The sequence below is a fragment of the Carcharhinus amblyrhynchos genome, unplaced genomic scaffold (assembly GCF_965287045.1).
Source record: "Carcharhinus amblyrhynchos unplaced genomic scaffold, sCarAmb.v2.hapA scaffold_809, whole genome shotgun sequence".
Lineage (NCBI taxonomy): Eukaryota > Metazoa > Chordata > Chondrichthyes > Carcharhiniformes > Carcharhinidae > Carcharhinus > Carcharhinus amblyrhynchos.
The window spans coordinates 1-20,284 of record NW_027650549.1 but is presented as its reverse complement, the minus strand read 5'-3'; the positions used below and the strand labels follow the sequence as shown (position 1 = coordinate 20,284).

At 50.8% G+C, this 20,284-nt stretch overlaps 1 protein-coding gene across 1 annotated transcript; it reads right to left on the bottom strand.

Annotated features, from left to right (window-relative positions):
* Positions 1 to 3,010: 3,010 nt before the first annotated feature.
* LOC145340158 (lipoprotein lipase-like) lies at positions 3,011 to 17,997 on the bottom strand (the record flags this gene model as incomplete). The annotated part of the gene is made up of 4 exons (XM_080184589.1): positions 3,011 to 3,158; positions 9,367 to 9,476; positions 12,310 to 12,543; positions 17,877 to 17,997. Coding segments are annotated over 3 exons (437 nt in total), but the record flags the coding sequence as incomplete, so codon positions are not given.
* Between the last annotated feature and the right edge of the window lie 2,287 nt (positions 17,998 to 20,284).

Sequence of the window (20,284 nt, the reverse complement as noted above, 5' to 3'; positions counted from 1 at the left end):
TAAACGCCCCCAAACTAGGCGCATTTACAACTGCAGCAGGCAGGGCCATCCAATCCCTCACCACCATCTGGGTAAAGAACCTACCCCTGACATCTGTCCTATAACTACCACCCCTTAATTTAAAGCTATGCCCCCTCGTGCTAGCTTTCTCCATCCGAGGAAAAAGGCTATCACTATCCACCCTATCTAAACCTCTAATCATCTTGTATGTTTCAATAAGATCCCCTCTTAGCCGCCTTCTTTCAAACGAAAACAACCCCCAAATCCCTCAGTCTCTCCTCATAGGACCTCCCCTCCATACCAGGCAACATCCTGGTAAACCTCCTCTGCACCCTCTCCAAAGCCTCCACATCCTTCCTGTAATGTGGGGACCAGAACTGCACACAATACTCCAAGTGCGGCCGCACCAGAGTTGTGTACAGTTGCAACATGACGCTGCGGCTCCTAAATTCAATCCCCCTACCAATAAACGCCAAGACACCGTATGCCTTCCTAACAACCCTATCTACTTGATTCCCAACTTTCAGGGATCTATGTACACATACTCCTAGATCCCTCTGTTCATCCACACTATTCAGAGTCCTACCGTTAGCCTTATACTGTACACATCCGTTATTCCTGCCAAAGTGAATTACCTCACACTTTACAATTTACACTTTACAAATGGCAGAATGGGTTCATTACAAGAGCCTCTCCTACACCATCAGTCCTCCCATCAACACTGCTGTCCTCTGTTAGCCTATTCTTGACAACATTCTTATTTAAGTGCAGTGTTTTAAATATATATTTGTAAATGTTGTGATATGATTTGAACTGTGCCTCACTCTGTCGAACTTGCCGAGCTGTTGCTATGTCCTTGGAGTCTTTGTTTTGAGGGGGGGGGGGCGGGGTTCATGTTTACCCTTCCTGGGACACGCTGCCAGGCTTGACTGCCAACTGGCCCACCCCATTGTCCCAGACCCTCCGTGGCCTGCGGTTACTAAGACGACCAATGCTGGGTTGCAAATTGTGCTCACAGTCTCCCACAGACTGTCTTCTATCGTTAACAAGTAAACACCAGAAAGCTACAAGGGGGGAGAGAAGGCATCCCCATCGCCAACAAGATCTATCTTTTATAAACCACACAGCTACTGCTCGGTGTGTTACAGAGTATAGGACTGCTCTCTCTGCGATAGATACAGGCTACACTCTGAGAATCCCTCCTTTCTCTCAAATATCAGAGAATTCAGGGATAACTTCACTGGAGAATGGAGTGAAGTGGAGAGTTTATATTGTGCTTTTGGAAATGAAGACTATTCGTATAGAAATAGTGTAGAATACATCTCCATTTACTGAAACAGCAGGAAAGGCTCAGAGCAAACTGCTCTGGTACAAACTGCAACTTTTACACAGCAGCAAGCAAACAGGATAAAGACAGGGGAAGGGACAGTTTCAGACCATCTGTACAGTCAGACAAAAGAAACACAAGTAAAAAATATCTCTCATATTTACAAAGTAGATTTATACATACTGATATATACATTAAATAAATAGTGTGGCAAATAGAAAGACATGATGTGGAGATGCCGGCGTTGGACTGGGGTAAACACAGTAAGACGTCTCACAACACCAGGTTAGAGTCCAACAGGTAAGTCCAAAGATGTGCTATTAGGCTGATTGGAGGTAATAAATTGTCCCTAAATTAGTCTCCCCTCAATGTGGGATGCCATAAGCATAGATAAGGGTCATGGGTGGAGGGGGGGGGGACTGGTAATGTTAAAATGACGGCGCGGGCTCGTTGGGCCGAAGGGCCTGTTTCCCGGGCTGATTTTCGTTCTTTGTTTATTTGGTAGAACAAGCCACGAGCTTTCGGAGCACCGCCCCTTCATCAGGTGAGCGGGAGTGCTGTTCACAAACAGGGTATATAGAGATGAGCCCTGTTTGTGAACAGAACTCCCACTCACCTGATGAAGGGGCAGCGCTCCGAAAGCTAGTGGCCTGTGTTACCAAATAAACCTGTTGAAATAGAAAGACAGCATCTCTCATCAACTGACAGGATGAAGCGTCACTCATGGCGCAGTGAGACTGTACCCCGTTACTCATGGCGCAGTGAGACTGTACCCCGTTACTCATGGCGCAGTGAGACTGTACCCCATTACTCATGGCGCAGTGAGACTATACCCCGTTACTCATGGCGCAGTGAGACTGTACCCCGTTACTCATGGCGCAGTGAGACTGTACCCCGTTACTCATGGCGCAGTGACACTGTACCCCGTTACTCATGGCGCAGTGACACTGTACCCCGTTACTCATGGCGCAGTGAGACTGTACCCCGTTACTCATGGCGCAGTGAGACTGTACCCCGTCACTCACACGGCAGTGAGACTGTACCCCGTCACTCACACCGCAGTGAGACTGTACCCCGTCACTCACACGGCAGTGAGACTGTACCCCGTCACTCACACGGCAGTGAGACTGTACCCCGTCACTCACGCCGCAGTGAGACTGTACCCCGTCACTCACACCACGGTGAGACTGTACCCCGTCACTCACACCACGGTGAGACTGTACCCCGTCACTCACACCGCGGTGAGACTGTACCCCGTCACTCACACCGCGGTGAGACTGTACTCCATCACTGACACCGCAGTGAGACTGTACCCCGTCACTCACACCGCAGTGAGACTGTACCCCGTCACTCACACCGCGGTGAGACTGTACCCCGTCACTCACACCGCAGTGAGACTGTACCCCGTCACTCACACCGCAGTGAGACTGTACCCCGTCACTCACACCGCAGTGAGACTGTACCCCGTCACTCACACCGCAGTGAGACTGTACTCCATCACTCACACCACAGTGAGACTGTACCCCGTCACTCACACCGCAGTGAGACTGCATCAGTGCATGAAAAGGAAGTTATGTGTGTAACCGATGATGAAATGCAATCTATGAAGTATTCCGATGAGCAGAGGCTGCTTATCAAAGCAAACTGCGTCTTTGTTTGTTCTTCATATCCATCGTGTAACACATCCAATTTCTTCGGAATGACAACAGCCAAAGAATTCTTTGGAAGCAGGAAGTTGGTCTGAGACTGTGATGTCTGCGTAGAGTTGAGAATGTTTGCAGGACACTGCGATATTCCAGGGTGTCAGCTCGTTTCAATTGTGTCAGCACACCTAGAGAAATAAAACAATCACAAAGTTGGAAACTTGGCTACGAATATCAGAGAGAACAAGAGCGATTGAAGCTGTTTGAGAGAATGAGTAAACACTTCTGGAGATTCTCCGATAGATCAGAGACCCGACACAACTTCAAGCTCAGATTCTGGTGAAATTCCCAGTTCCTCTGGGTGACTCCAGGAGGAATCCTGAGCAGCGATTCTCACTGTCCGGTTCTCATCTGTTTGTGAGCTTTGGGCAGCATTGACCAGGGGGACATTCCTCACCCCCCTGAGGTGCTGACAAGACTCATCCTGACCCTTTGCAATCCTTGTGTTAATCCAAGGAATTTGAAGATATTGGCTGGGATTCCCCCGGCCCCGCCCTCGCCCGGGATTCTCCAGCCCCGCCCTCGCCCGGGATTCCCCAGCCCCGCCCTCGCCCGGGATTCCCCAGCCCCGCCCTCGCCCGGGATTCCCCAGCCCCGCCCTCGCCCGGGATTCCCCCGGCCCCGCCCTCGCCCGGGATTCCCCGGCCCCGCCCTCGCCCGGGATTCCCCCGGCCCCGCCCTCGCCCGGGATTCCCCCGGCCCCGCCCTCGCCCGGGATTCCCCCGGCCCCGCCCTCGCCCGGGATTCCCCCGGCCCCGCCCTCGCCGGGATTCCCCGGCCCCGCCCTCACCGGGATTCCCCGGCCCCGCCCTCGCCCGGGATTCCCCGGCCCCGCCCTCGCCGGGATTCCCCGGCCCCGCCCTCACCGGGATTCCCCAGCCCCGCCCTCGCCCGGGATTCCCCGGCCCCGCCCTCGCCCGGGATTCCCCAGCCCCGCCCTCGCCGGGATTCCCCAGCCCCGCCCTCGCCCGGGATTCCCCAGCCCCGCCCTCACCGGGATTCTCCAGTTGTGCTGCAGTGAATGGGGATTTGGTTGAGCGCCACATTCTCTATTCTCATTGGCAGCGCTGATGGGGTGAGGGAGATCGGAGAATCCCGGACATTGACCCAACAAGGGTCGGAAAACAGTGATAACCATCAGTCGGGACGGTGTCTGACCTGGGAGAGGGATTATAGAACCATAGCAATAATACAGCACAGGGGGCCATTCTGCCCATCTTGTCCATTCTGGCCCAAAGACTCCCAGATGCCCTTTCTAATCCCATCTTCTTCCAAACCGTCCATTACCCTGCAGCCCACAGCACTTAAGATGCAAATCCAGGCACTTTTTAAAGTACCACCAATTTAGGCTGCAAATTCCAGACAGCCACCATCCTCTGCGTAAAATGTTTCTCCTCGTGTTCCTCGTTAGATAAGGGTCATGGGTGGAGGGGGGACTGGTAAAGTTAAAATGGCGGCGCGGGCTCATTGGGCCTGTTTCCCGGGCTGTTTTTTGTTTCCCTCTAACTCTTCTGCCACTAAGCTTGAATCTATGAACCCTGGTTTTTGAACACTGCCATGGGAAACAGGTTTCACCTGTCTATTTTCTCTCTAACTCTCAATTTTGTATATCTCAATCATGTCACCCCTCAGCCTTCTCTGTTTTAAGGAAAACAACACAACCTCTCCAAAAAGCTACAATTCTCCAGCCCTGGCAACATTCTAGTAAATCTCTGCACACTCTCCAGTACGATCACATCCTTTTGGTCCAGAAATGCGTACAAAATCCCAGTTGTGGCCTCACCAGTTTCTTAATACAGTTTCATCATTATATCCCTAATTTTGTACTCTATACCTCTGCCAATGAAGGAGAGAACCCCACATGCCTTCTCTACAACTCGATCTACCTGTACTACTACCTTAGGGGATCTGTGCACTTGCATGCCAAGGTCTCACATCATCGACACCCTCAGTATATTCCCCATTTATTGTATATTCACTTTTACTGTTTGACCTCCCTAAATGCATTACCTCACACTTAAACTCCACCTGCCACTTTCCTACCCACTCCACCAATCCATCTATATCATGTTGGAGTTTACAGCTATCTTCTACACAATCCACTAGATGGCCAATTTTCATTGTTTGCAAACATCTCAATCATGCTCTCCATGTTCAAGTCCAAATTGTTAATATATAAAACAAACAGCAGGACTCCCAAAGCTGGGCCCCGTGGAACTCCACTTGAAACAGCTTTCCACCCAGAAGGGCAGTCATGACGGCGACTGAGGGGGGATCTAATAGAGGTATATAAGATTATGAAGGGTGCAGATAGAGTAAACAGAGGTAAGCTATTTCCTATGTTAGAGACACACAGTACGAGGGGTCACGGGCTTAAGGTGAGGGGGGAGAGGTATAACACGGATGTTAGAGGGAGGTTTTTCACACAGAGGGTAGTGGGGGTATGGAATGCTCTGCCAAGTAAGGTGGTGGAGGCAAACACGCTAGAGTCATTTAAGAGTAACTTAGACAGGCACATGAGTGGGTTGGAGATGGGTGGATATAGGAGATTGTTTTAAATAAGGGTCATTTGCATTGGGGCGTCCCTGGTAAGATAAATGGATATGGTACAATAATAATGTTTTTCTCTTTTCATTCGCAGGTTTTAAGTCGGTCCGCCTTGTGTCCAACGAGGGGCATACACGCGATGGGTCGTACTGGGGCTGCTCTTGGTTGTTCGAGATTGGCCTGGTGCTTCATGTCGTTAGTGTGTGCCTAAACTGGACCAGATACTGGGCAAGACGACAGCTCAGTGACTATCACTGATTGCTGTGCAGACACATGGATTTGGGCCGGTGTCTGTGGGAGTTTGCGCATTCTCCCCGTGCTTGTGTGGGTTTTCTCCGGGTGCTCCGGTTTCCTCCCACACCCCAAAGATGTGCTCTTAGGCTGATTGGAGGTAATAAATTGTCCCTAAATTAGTTTTCCCTCAATGTGGAATGCCATAAGCATAGATAAGGGTCATGGGTGGAGGGGGGACTGGTAATGTTAAAATGGCGGCGCGGGCTCGTTGGGCCGAAGGGCCTGTTTCCCAGGCTGTTTTTTGTTCTTTGGCATCAACCATTATCCTGTTTTCAAATACTAAGCCAACTTTGGATCCAATTTGCCACTTCACCCTACATCCCATAGGCTTTTATTTTTGGCCAGTCTGCCACTTGTCAAGTGCCTTGCTAAAATCTATGTACACAACATCCACTGCACTACCTTCATCGACCCTCCTTGTCACTTCTTCAAAGAATTCAATCAAATTTGTAAGACACGGCCTTCCTTTAACAAAGCCGTGCTGCATATCCCTGACACACCCTTGGCTTTCCAAGTGATAGTCTGTCTGATTTCATAGAATCATCGAACCCTACAGTGCGGAACGAGGCCCTTCAGCCCATCGAGTCTACACCAACCACAATCCCAACCAGGCCCTACCCCAATATCCCTATATATTTTACCTGCTAATCCCTCTAACCTAAGCATCTCAGGACACTAAGGGGCAATGTTAGCATGGCCAATCAACCTAACCTGATTTCTCAGGATTAAATCTACCAATCATCAAAATAAGACTATAATTGGCATTTCTTTTGTACCTTTTTTAAACAACGGAAGCACATTTGTATTCCTCCAGTCCTCCAGCACTGCCCCTGTATCTAGTGAAGACTGGGAGATCATCCTCAGAGTATCTGCTACTTCCTACCTGACTGCCTTCAACATCCTAGGGTACAATCTATCCAGCCTGGGAACTTCTCCACGTTCAACTCCTGTACCCTCCTGTCTTGGTATGATTTTATCCAATATTTCACTCTTGGATTATCACACCTGCATCATCTCTTTGCTTTGTGAATACAGAGTCAAAAATTTCTTTTCATGCTCTTCCCAAATCCTCCGCATTTTCACACAAGTTCCCTTCTTCAGCAAGTCCCATTTTTTTCCTTAACCATCCTTTCGCTCTTTATACACTAGTAAAGCAAAGAACAAAGAACAACACAGCACGGGAAACAGGCCCTTCGGCCCAACGAGCCGCCATCTTAACATTATGAGTGCCCTCCTCTACCCATGACCTGTGTCTACGTCTATTGGGGAAGATTGAGGGGAGACTAATTTAGGGACAATTTGTTCCACCAATCAGCCTTTTTTGGGGTGACGGAGGAAACCGGAGCACCCGGAGAAAACCCACGCAAGCACGGGGAGAATGTACAAACTCCCACAGACACCGGCCCAAATCCATGTATCTGCACAGCAAACAGCGATAGTCACTGAGCTATCGTGTTGCCCGTCAGTTGGTCCAGTTTAAGCGTACACCAACGACGTGAAGCACTAGGCAACTCTTCAAGCATCCAAGAGCAACCATCACATCTTTGGGTTTTCAATAATCTTGCTTACTCATATTTTTTTCTCTTTTGATTTCCTTGTTTGTTTTTATTTAATCCCTCTACTTTCTATACTCCACTAGGTCTTCTGCAGTGTTGAGTTTTTGTTAAGCTTTCTTTTCCTGTTTGATCTTCCCCTGTACTTTTCTAAACCAGAATGGGGGTGTAGATTTGGCAGTGCCATTCTCATTTTGGAGGGGACGAGTCTGCTTTGTGCCCTGAAAGTCTGAGTGGTTGACAAGGTAGGGAGGTGCTGGCACAGTAACGTTGGGGCATCCTGTCGATGGTCTACACTGCGCTGCAGATGAAGCAAGTGGGGCTGAGCTTAATGGCAAGAGTGAAAACCAAGAGACCACCATCCTCTGTGGTCTTCAAGCTTCTCGAGTATAGTTCAGGCTGCACATATAGAGGATCCATTACTCCCTTGCCTCAAGTTTTAGGGATGATGAATAAGCTCCGTGTGTCATTAGCAGAGGGTGAAATGAAACACCTGGAAATTTACTCAAGCCGATTTGATGGTCAATCAGAAGAACGGTCTTTGACCAGTGGGCCAGGCAATCCGCACTCAGGACAGCTTGGCGGCGTAGCCAAGGAATCCCGTCCAACCCTGAGGGTGTGAGTTTGTGAATTACACTGATCCAATCTGGGCTCTATCACAAATAAAAGAAAGATGTGCATTGATATAGCACCTTTCAAAACCTCAGGAATTTCCAAATGCTTCAACCTAGTGTCCCAATGAAGGGAAAAGATCTCATCAACACTGATCAGATAACGATGATAATCTTTACGGTGTTGCTGAGGGATAAATATTGGTAAAAATCCCTTTGTTGCTCTATGTAGTTGGACTGCGGGATTTTATTTTTTATTCATCCGTGGGATGTGGGCATTGCTGGCTAGACCAGCATTTATTGCCCATTTCTGATTGTCCTGGTGAAGGTGGCTGTGTGCTGCCTTTTTAAACTCCTGCAGTTCTCTCCACCTGGTTTAACATCTCATCTGAAAGGTGACACTTCTGACAGGGTAGCACTGAAAATATCAGCTTGTGCTATCGGACTGATGCTTCAACACACAATCTTCTGATAAAGCAGAACGGGTCAGCGAAACCTGACATTGCTGGGGGGCAGTGCCAGTGCTGGGGGGCAGTGCCAGGACCGGGGGGAGCAGTGCCAGGGCCGGGGGCAGTGCCAGGGCCAGGGGGCAGTGCCAGGGCCGGGGGGCAGTGCCAGGGCCGGGGGCAGTGCCAGGGCCAGGGGGGGCAGTGCCAATGCCAGGGTTGATGCCAGGGCTGGGGGTGGTGCAAGGGGTGGTGCTGGGGCTGGGGGTGGTGCTGGGGGCAGTGCCAGGGGTGGGGGCGGTGCCAGGGGTGGGGGACAGTGCCAGGGCTGGGGGGGGCAGTGCCACTAAAACGATTTTGCCATTATATCGTCCCGGCCAATACTCAAACTCCGTCACGAAAAGCAGGCGAGTCGGCCACGATCACGTTGCTGTTTGTGGGATCTTGCTGTGTAAACTGGCGGCCGTCTTTACAACCGCGATTACATTCAAAGTACTTCGTTGGTTGTCAGACACCTTGTGGTGTCTGGTAAGGGTGAAAGGTGCTATGTAAATGCAAGTCTTCTTGAATTTCTCAATAAATCAGCTCGTTTGCAGCGGCGATGGATTTGGGAACGTTCGGGAGAGTGACTCCAGTCACGCTGATAGAAATCTGCCGACCACCTCACCCACAGCTCGTGAGTCAGAGCAGAGATATCCAGGTGACAAATATTCCAGTGTCTCAAACCCCTCAGCTGCTCCCGGGTTCACTTTCGCTGAGTGATTATCTCTGTACCAAAGTGTTCCCTGATTGTGTGTCCGATGGTTAGAAGAGTGCTGGATTGGGTAAGAGGGTGGAAAGCTTCAACGACACACTCATTACTCAATCCTTCAGCACAGCACGCACCTTCTCTGCTGGGTCTCCGGCAAATCCCTCAATTGAGGCACTTCACAAACGTCAGCTCCTGTCCAGCCTTCAGCTTCACAGAGGCAGAGTTTTTTGCACAGAACACAACCCTGTATTTACAAAAAGGGAAACATGAATTAACAGTTATTCAGAGCAGGACGGCTAAACTTCACTGAGTTTGGGCAGATGTTCTACAATCTCGCACTCGAACATGGGTAGAAGTTCATAGAACCCTACAGTACAGAAAGAGACCCTTCGGCCCATCGAGTCTGCACCGACCACAATCCTATCCCCATATCCCTACATATTATACCCACTAATCCCTCTAACCTACGCAGCCCTGGACACTACGGGGCAATTTCTTAGCATGGCCAATCAACCTAACCCACACATCTTTGGACTGTGGGAGGAAACCCACGCAGACACAAGGAGAATGTGCAAACTCCATATAGACAGTGACCAGAGCCAGGAATCGAACCCAGGACCCTGGAGCTGTGAAGCAGCAGTGCTAACCCACTGTGCTACCGTGCCGTCCCTAAGTTCAGTCCAATCCCAAAGCAGCTGCTCCTCACTCTGGGTCTCCAGTGATTTTTCTCCGAGGTTACAGCTGGAATCGGACCTCAGGATGTGTTAAACTCACGTTGTCACCCAATGCTTTTCAAAGCTGATTGGCAATGGGACAACGCCAGCTACATTACTCGGGGGGGGCTTCTTCACACAGAGAGTGGTGGGAGTGTGGAGTGAGCTGCCGGATAAAGTGGGAAATGCGGGATCACTTTTAACATTTAAGGAAAGCTTGGATGGGTACATGGATGAGAGGGGTGTGGAGGGATATGGTCCAAGTGCAGGTCAGTGGAGACTAGGCAAAAAATGGTTCGGCAATTTTTAGCATGGCCAATCATGTCTTTGGACTGTGGGAGGAAACCCACGCAGACACGGGGAGAATGTGCAAACTCCACACCGTCACCCAAGCCAGGAATCGAACCCTGGTCCCTGGAGCTGTAAAGCAGCAGTGCTAACCACTGTGTTACCGTGCCACCCGGATAATTTGTATAATATCTCCTCATAATTAAACTCCTGAAGTCCAGGTATTGTCCTTGTGAAGATCCACTGCACTCCCTCCAAGGCCAATATAACCTTCCTAAGGTGTAGAGCCCAGGTCTGAGCACGACTTCCACCCTGTGAGGTAGTTTTGTGGATGTGTGTGTATTATAGACCGTACAAAACAATTCATCAGGAGGTTCCTATAACTGGCTCCAATCTGTCAGCACTGTTTCAAACACTGAGAGTTGAAAGTCTAACTCTCTGATAATTGGACCGAGGGGTTGGGAAAGTGACAACACCAACAGTTCGATAAATTACAGCGTGAAAAATTTACAGAGATCTTTAAAGGGAAAACATTTGTGACAAAAAGCGGATAATTGAGAGCAGGGTTTTGTGAGCTGGATTGTGTACAGAGAAACAGGGATTGAGATGGCTGGCGGTTCTGGGTGTTTCAGTTTCACGGGGGTTCTCCCACTTGTCCCCATCCAAACCTCAGCAGCAATGGTTAGAGACGAGGAAACCCAGAGCTAGCAGGAGGGCTATGGGGCAGTGCCAGGGCTGGGGGGGGCAGTGCCAGGGCTGGGGGGGCAGTGCCAGGGCTGGGGGGGCAGTGCCAGGGCTGGGGGGCAGTGCCAGCGCTGGGGGGGTGGCGGTGCCAGGGCTGGGGGCAGTGCCAGGGCTTTGGGGCAGTGCTTGGGCTGGGGGGGGGGCGTGCCAGGGCTGGGGGAGGTGCCAGCGTTGGGGGAGGTGCCAGGGCTGGGGGGGCGGCGCCAGGGCTGGGGGGCGGCGCCAGGGCTGGGGGGGGCAGCGCCAGGGCTGGGGGGGGCAGCGCCAGGGCTGGGGGGTGGCGCCAGGGCTGGGGGGGCGGCACCAGGGCTGGGGGCGCGGTGCCAGGGCTGGGTGGAGGTGCCAGGGCTGGGGGGGGCGGTGCCAGGGCTTTGGGGCGGTGCTTGGGCTGGGGGGGCGGCGCCAGGGCTGGGGGGGCGGTGCCAGGGCTGGGGGGGCGGTGCCAGGGCTGGGGAGGGCGGTGCCAGGGCTGCAGGGGTGGGCCAGCACTGGGGGGCGGTGCCATGGCTGGGGGGGTGGTGCCAGGGCTTGGGGGGTGGCACCAGGGCTGGGGGGGCATGCCAGGGCTGGGGGAGGTGCCAGGGCTGGGGGGTGGTGCCAGGGCTGGGGGGCGGTGCCAGGGCTGGGGGGGCAGTGCCAGGGCTGGGGGGCAGTGCCAGGGCTGGGGGGGGTGGTGCCAGGGCTGGGGGGCGGTGCCAGGGCTGGGGGGGGTGGTGCCAGGGCTGGGGGAGGTGCCAGGGCTGGGGGGGGTGGTGCCAGGGCTGGGGGGCGGTGCTAGGACTGGGGGGGGGTGGTGCCAGGGCTGGGGGAGGTGCCAGGGCTGGGGGGGGCGGTGCCAGGGCTGGGGGGCGGTGCCAGGGCTGGGGGGGTGGTGCCAGGGCTGGGGGAGGTGCCAGGGCTGGGGGGGGCGGTGCCAGGGCTGGGGGGCGGTGCTAGGACTGGGGGGGGTGGTGCCAGGGCTGGGGGAGGTGCCAGGGCTGGGGGGGCGGTGCCATGGCTGGGGGGGCGGTGCCAGGGCTGGGGGGCAGTGCCAGGGCTGGGGGGGGTGCCAGGGCTGGGGGGGTGCCAGGGCTGGGGGGGTGGTGCCAGGGCTGGGGGGGCGGTGCCAGGGCTGGGGGGGCGGTGCCAGGGCTGGGGGGGGTGGTGCCAGGGCTGGGGGAGGTGCCAGCACTGGGGGAGATGCCAGGGCTGGGGGGGGCAATGCCAGCACTGGGGGTGGTGCCGGTATTGAACATCCTGTTTTATGACAGCAACAACAATTCTGTCCCAGAGGTTACCGGTGAGTGGGAGAGTCACTGCTCCCCTCTTGGCTCTGTGAACACCCGGACCAACCTTTTCTGCGTCTCTCCAGCCTTCACTCGCATCTTCCTGATCTCCAGGTCACTGGTGACCTGCTTGTTGCTCTCCCAGAACTTCCACATTGTCCACGGGTTACTGACTGTTCCCATGATGCTTGACCAGAGCGAAGAGGAGGATTCCCACTTTAACTTCACCATGAGTAACTCTCCAATATCAATCTCCGTGTGAACCAGGAAGGAATAGGTTCTGTTTGGCAAAATATCTGGGCTGTCAAAGGACAGAAAGCTATCAATAAACATCAGATACAATGGCAGCAATGACACAGAGTCCTTCAACACATCAGAAAATACCTCGTCGAATGTGGAATCTTCTGTAACGAGCAACTGTGGACCCACACCACCCTCTCCCGCCTGATTAAATACCCCCGCTAGCCGCACACAGCTCTGTAGAGGGCAGAGGATTCAACTCGCTGTGAGTGGGACCCTCACCTCTGAGATAGACCCCCTTGAGCACATAATCCAGTTTGTCGCTGTAACTGCAGTGCTGAGGGAGTGCTGCACTGCCGGAGGGACTGCTATTCCATAACAAGCAACTGTGACAGTAAGAACTGATGAAAAATGAATTTTGAACGTTGTTAGTATTTTCTAGGACCTCACAGTGTCTTACTGCTCAAGTATTTTTGAAGTGTTGTAATGTGGAGACATGGAGCGGCCAGTTGGCACTCCCACAAACAGCGATGAACCAATCAGGCTGAGGACAGTGCCATCACTCCCATTTTCCTCTTTTAATTGTGCTGTGGGATCTTTTACATCCACCTGCACGATGGGACTCTGTTTAAACCTTGTCAGAATAGCAGCGTCTCCGGCAGTGCAGCACTCCCTCAGTACTGCAGTTCAAACAACAGTCTGGGTTTTAACATAGAACATAGAACACTACAGCACAAACAGGCCCTTCGGCCCACAAGCTGCACCAATCATATCCATACCTGCCAGGCCATAGAACTATCTGTAACTCCCAATCCCATTAAATCCCATATACTCATCCAGAAGTCTCTTAAAAGACCCCAGCGAGTTCGCCTCCACCACCACTGACGGCAGCCGATTCCACTCACTCACCACCCTCTGAGTGAAAAACTTACCCCTAACATCTCCTCTGTACCTGCTCCCCAGCACCTTAAACCTGTGTCCTCTCGTAGTGACCATTTCAGCCCTGGGAAATAGCCTCCGAGAATCCACCCTATCTATCCCTCTCAACGTCTTATAAAACTCTATCAGGTCACCTCTCAACCTTCTTCTCTCCAGGGAGAAGAGACCGAGCTCCCTCAACCTATCTTCATAAGGCATGCCTCCCAATCCAGGCAACATTCTTGTAAATCTCCTCTGCACCCTCTCAATAGCTTCCACATCCTTCCTGTAGTGAGGCGACCAGAACTGTGCACAGTACTCCAAGTGGGGTCTGACAAGGGTCTTATAAAGTTGCAGCATTACCTCCCGACTCCTAAACTCAATCCCTCGATTAATGAAGGCCAGTACACCATACGCCTTCTTGACCACATCCTCCACCTGCGAGGCCGATTTAAGAGTCCTGTGGACCCGGACCCCAAGATCCTTCTGTTCCTCAACACTGCCAAGACTCCTACCCTTGATATTGTATTCCTTCATCCCATTGGACCTGCCAAAATGGACCACTACACATTTATCCGCGTTGAAGTCCATCTTTTTGTGCTTAAGTCTCTGACCTCCTGTCTCAGAGCTGAGGGTCTCACCCACAGGGGGAGTCGAATCTTCTCTCTAGTGCTGTGTGGGGCTGGTGAGGGTCGTGTAGGAACATAGCGGCTTCCAGCCTTCACCATATTCATTCCAGGTGGGAAGGCTGGTGGTTTGGTTTCATATCCCACCGCTAATTGAGAATTATCAAACGTTTGATAAGGTCCCCCATGCAAGAATTCTTGAGAAGGTGAGAGGGCATGGGATCCGAGGGCCTTTGGCCTTGTGGATCCAGAACTGGCTTGCCTGCAGAAGGCAGAGAGTGGTTGTGGATGGGTCTTTTTCTGAATGGAGGTCAGTCACTAGTGGAGTGCCCCAGGGATCTGTTCTAGGACCCTTGCTGTTTGTCATTTTCATAAATGACCTGGATGAGGAAGCGGAGGGATGGGTTAGTAAGTTCGCCGATGACACGAAGGTCGGTGGTGTTGTGGATGGTCTGGAAGGATGTCAGAAGTTGCAGCGGGACATAAATAGGATGCAGGACTGGGCGGAGAAGTGGCAGATGGACTTCAACGCAGATAAATGTGTAGTCGTCCATTTTGGCAGAACCAACAGGATGAACGAGTACACTATCAAGGGCAGAAGTCTGAGTAGTGTTGAGGAGCAGAAGGATCTTGGGGTCCGGGTCCACAGGACTCTTAAATCGGCCTCGCAGGTGGAGGATGTGGTCAAGAAGGCGTATGGTGTACTGGCCTTCATTAATCGAGGGATTGAGTTTAGGAGTCGGGAGGTAATGCTGCAACTTTATAAGACCCTTGTCAGACCCCACTTGGAGTACTGTGCGCAGTTCTGGTCGCCTCACTACAGGAAGGATGTGGAAGCTATTGAAAGGGTACAGAGGAGATTTACAAGGATGTTGCCTGGACTGGGAGGCATGCCTTATGAAGACAGGTTGAGGGAGCTGGGACTCTTTTCCCTGGAGAGACGAAGGTTGAGAGGCAACCTGATAGAAGTTTACAAAATGTTGAGAGGAATAGATAGAACATAGAACATAGAACATTACATCGCGGAACAGGCCCTTCGGCCCACAATGTTGCGCCGACCAGTCTTCTTTTTAAAAAAAAACATTGACCCACTAATCTAAACCAATCCCTTTTCGTCCATAAACCTATCCACCAATCTCTTAAACGCCCCCAAACTAGGCGCATTTACAACTGCAGCAGGCAGGGCATTCCAGTCCCTCACCACCCTCTGGGTAAAGAACCTGCCCCTGACATCCGTCCTATAACTACCCCCCCTTAATTTAAAGCCATGCCCCCTCGTGCTAGCTTTCTCCATCCGAGGAAACAGGCTATCACCATCCACCCTATCTAAACCTCTAATCATCTTATATGTTTCTATAAGATCCCCTCTTAGCCGCCTTCTTTCCAGTGAAAACAACCCCAAATCCCTCAGTCTCTCCTCATAGGACCTCCCCTGCATACCAGGCAACATCCTGGTAAACCTCCTCTGCACCCTCTCCAAAGCCTCCACATCCTTCCTGTAATGTGGGGACCAGAACTGCACACAGTACTCCAAGTGCGGCCGCACCAGAGTTGTGTACAGTTGCAACATGACGCTGCGACTCCTAAATTCAATCCCCCTACCAATAAACGCCAAGACACCGTACGCCTTCTTAACAACCCTATCTACTTGATTCCCAACTTTCAGGGATCTATGTACACATACACCTAGATCCCTCTGTTCATCCACACTATTCAAAGTCCTCCCGTTAGCCCTATACTCAACACATCTGTTATTCCTACCGAAATGGATTACCTCACACTTCTCCGCATTAAACTCCATCCGCCACCTCGCGGCCCAGCTCTGCAACCTGTCCAAGTCACCCTGCAAACTTCGATACCCTTCCTCACAATCTACCACACCTCCGACTTTGGTGTCATCAGCAAACTTACTAATCCACCCAACTATACCCTCATCCAGATCATTAATAAAGATTACAAACAGCAGTGGCCCCAAAACAGATCCCTGAGGCACACCACTCGTAACCGAACTCCATGATGAATAATTACCATCAACCACCACCCTCTGTCTCCTATCTGCTAACCAATTCCTGATCCAAGTACCTAAATTACCACCAATCCCATACATCTGCATTTTCTGCAGAAGCATACCATGGTGAACCTTATCAAACGCCTTACTAAAATCCATATATACCACGTCTACTGCCTTACCCCCATCCACCTCTTTGGTCACCTTCTCAAAGAACTCAATAAGGTTAGTAAGGCACGACCTTCCCGCTACAAAACCATGCTGACTATCTCTAATCAATTCATTACTCTCCAAATAACTATAAATCCTATCCCTAATAATTCTTTCTAAAACCTTGCCCACAACAGAAGTAAGACTCACTGGTCTATAATTCCCAGGGAAGTCTCTGTTCCCCTTCTTAAACAATGGGACAACATTCGCTGTCGTCCAATCTTCCGGTACTATACCAGAGACCAACGACGACCTGAAGATCAGAGCCAGTGGCTCTGCAATCACCTCTCTTGCCTCCCATAGAATCCTAGGGTAAATCCCGTCTGGACCAGGGGACTTATCTATTTTCAACCCATCTAGAATATCCAACACATCCTCTGTATCAACTGCAATACTTTCTATTTTACACCCCTTCACCCCAGTGACCTCCTCAGCTACATTCATATCGTCCTGCGTGAACACCGAAGAGAAATAATGGTTCAATGCCTCTCCAATCTCTTCCGGTTCCACACACAACTTCCCCCTACTGTCTGTAACTGGCCCTAATCTTGCCCTAACCAACCTTCTGTTCTTGACATACCTATAGAACGCCTTAGGATTCTCCTTAATCCTATCAGCCAAAGTCATCTCATGCCCTCTTCTAGCCCTTCTTAACTCCCTCTTCAACTCCCTCCTAGCCAATCTAAAGCTTTCTACTGCACTACCCGAGCCCTCAAGCCTCATCCGAACATAAGCCTCCTTCTTCTTCCTAACCAACAAATCAACTTTTTTTGTGCAGATAGGGTGGATTCCCAGAGGCTATTTCCCCGGGTTGAAATGGTCGCTACGAGAGGACACAGGTTTAAGGTGCGGGGAGGAAAGTACAGAAGTGATGTTAGGGGTAAGTTTCTCACTCAGAGGGTGGTGAGTGAATGGAATCGGCTGCCGTCAGTGGTGGTGGAGGTGAACTCGCTGGGGTCTTTTAAAAGACTTCTGGATGAGTATATGGGGTTTTATGGGATTGGGGGTTATAGATAGGTGTTGATGTGATCGGCGCAACTTGTGGGCCGAAGGGCCTGTTTGTGCTGTAGTGTTCTATGTTCTATGTTCTATGTAATTGAGAATTAATGACCATTTGATGATTCCACCCCACCATTGGTGAGATTAACCCAGGCAGTAGGGCGGTCTGTCCCCATGGGGACAGCACAATGAGTAAACTGTGCAGGAAGCTTCCCACCTCCTGGGGACGGCTCCCTCATTCACCCACACTCTGTGGCTTCTGATCTGGGTTGCCAGCCCCTTGACCCCAGGGCAAGGGTCATGGTTGGCGAGTAAGCTGTCTGATTGGCTTGTGGTTTGGTGGGCCATCCCCAAGGGGGGCAACATGGGTCTCACGCCCAGTCTTCAGGCAGCAAGCAAGATCCCACCACCTCCACAAGGTCCCACCACCTCCACAAGGTCCCACCACCTCCACAAGGTCCCACCACCTCCACAAGGTCCCACCACCTCCACAAGATCCCACCACCTCCACAAGGTCCCACCACCTCCACAAGGTCCCACCACCTCCACAAGGTCCCACCACCTCCACAAGATCCCACCACCTCCACAAGGTTTCACCCTGCCCGCACTCACTCACTGCTGCAATGTACTCACAGTCGAGCAACAAGTCCTTTGGATTCATTCAGGGTCCCGTACAGTGAAATGAGGAAATTCGCAGATGTCTCAGTTTGGTTAACATTCCTGAAGAAATGCATCTTTAACTGATAGTGATAAACTGTGGGAGAAAAGAGATACGGATTACTGGAACCATCAGAGGCATGATTGGAACATCCATCTCCAATCTCTCCGGAGTAAGTTCAGGTTACCCCCCCCCCACCCACAGAAACACTCGGAGAGGGGGGTTCCTTCCCCAGTTTGATGGCGAGATGGTCAGTGCTGTCGGGAGAACAACTAACTAACTCGGAGGGGTGTGGAAACCAAGAGGGAATATTAGACAGGAACACTGGGAGGGACAGAAAGAATAGTGTGGAAAATGTGGAATAGTATGGAATATATGGAATAGTATGGAAAATAGTAAGCTAATAGGTGAAGTCAGAGTAATCAGGGATACTGTGCATGTATGTGAATGTACAGTGTATAGTCAGTAGGATTGGAGAGTCACAGGTACTGATTGATATATGGAATTATGATGTTGTGGTGATAACAGGTCTGGCTCAAGGAAGAGCAGGGATAAATATTCCTGGGATACAAGGTGTTCAGAAAAGATAGGGAAGGAGGATTGGGGTTGGTGTCGGTTGAGGAGGGCATTGCACTTCTGGAGAAAGAGCATATCCCAGAGGGTCAAGGATAGAATCTATTAGGCTCGAGCTAAGGAACAAAAAGGGTGTAATTACATCACTGAGTTTAGTCTATAGATCGCCAACTAGCGAGAAGGATATGGAGGAACAAATCTGCAGGGAAATCATAGAGATGCAAATATTAGAGTAGTTTTGATGGGGGACTTTAATGACCCAAATGTGGTCTGGGGCAGTGGGAGTGTAAAGAGTGGAGAAAATTCCTAGATTGTGTTCAGGAAAATTTTTTGCAGCAGTCTGTGTCCAGTCCAACAAGAAAGGATGCACCTTTGGACCTAGTTCTTGGAAATGAAGTGAACCAAATAGATCAATTGTTAGTGGGGAACATTTAGGAAACAGTGATCATTGTATTGTAAGGTTTAAGATGATATTTGAACAGGATAATAGACAATCCACAATAAAAATGATTAACTGGGGAAGAGCTGACTTCAATGGGGCAAGAACGGAGCTGGGCCAGTTAGACTGGGATAAAAGGTTGGCGGGAGAAACTGTAGCTGAACAATGGGCGACTATCAAAATAGACATGGCCCAGGCAAAGTATATTCCCTTAAAAGGGAAAGGGAGGGTGAACAAATCCAGAATTCCCTGGATGAAAAAGGAGATAGGAATTAATAAAGGAAGTAAAAGTGTACTTATGACAGGTGTCAGGTAGAAAATACAGTTGGGAACCAAAAAGAAAACAGAAGGTTCAGAGGGGATTGAAAAGGCTCAAGGATTGAGAAGCAAAGAGGGATTATGAGAAAAGACTGGCAGTCAACAAAGGGGAATCCCAAATTCTTCTATAGGCACATAAATAGTAAAAGGAGGAATAGGAGCGATTGGGGACCTAAAAGGGAATTTAGATAGGGAGGCTAAAAGCACAGCTGAGGAACTAAATGAATACTTTGCATCTGTCTTTACCAAGGAGACAGGTACTGCCCAAGCCTTCTTGACAGATGAGAAAACTGCCAAGAAGGGTTCAGAATTGATAAGGAGAAAGTGTTGAATAGACTGTCAGGACTGAAAGTTAACGAGTCACTGGAACTGGGTGAGATGCATCAAGGCTATTGAAGGAAGTGAGGATGGAAAGTGAGGTGTGCTGGCTGTACTCTTCCAGTCTTCTCTAGACTCAGGGAAGATGTCAGAGGAAAGGAGAATTGTAAATATTGCACCCTTGTTCCAAAACAGGGCAGCCAGTTTAACATAAGTGGTGAGCAAACTTCTAGAAACAAATTTCAGGATAGAATTCGTCACATGAAAAAATGTGGGCTGATTACAAAGAGGCAGCATGGATTTCTAAAGGTGAAATTAACTTGCTGGAGCTTTTTGAGGGTCGATGAGGGTGATACTGTTGATGTGGTGTACATGGAGTTTCAGAAGGGGTTTGATACATACCCTCTTCATACGGACTGTGGAGGGCGGGGACATGGGTTGGTGTTAGAGGGAAAGATTCCTTTGGATGGTCACAGTTACACAAGCTTTGGGAAACTCACCACGGTGGATAAACGAGCAGGATCAACAGGAACATACTCACTGAGCCAACAGCCCGAGGAGGCTGATACAGAGGTGAGACGGGGAGAGATCAAACAGACCCCCTGGGTTCCGAATGGTTCAGTGGGATGAGGTTCCCATAACAAACTCAAACCTTTAGCAACTGAGAGATTAAAAATTCCACTTAAATCGTTTCTGCCAATATAAAGCTCCAATTAATAATGTGGCCAATAACGT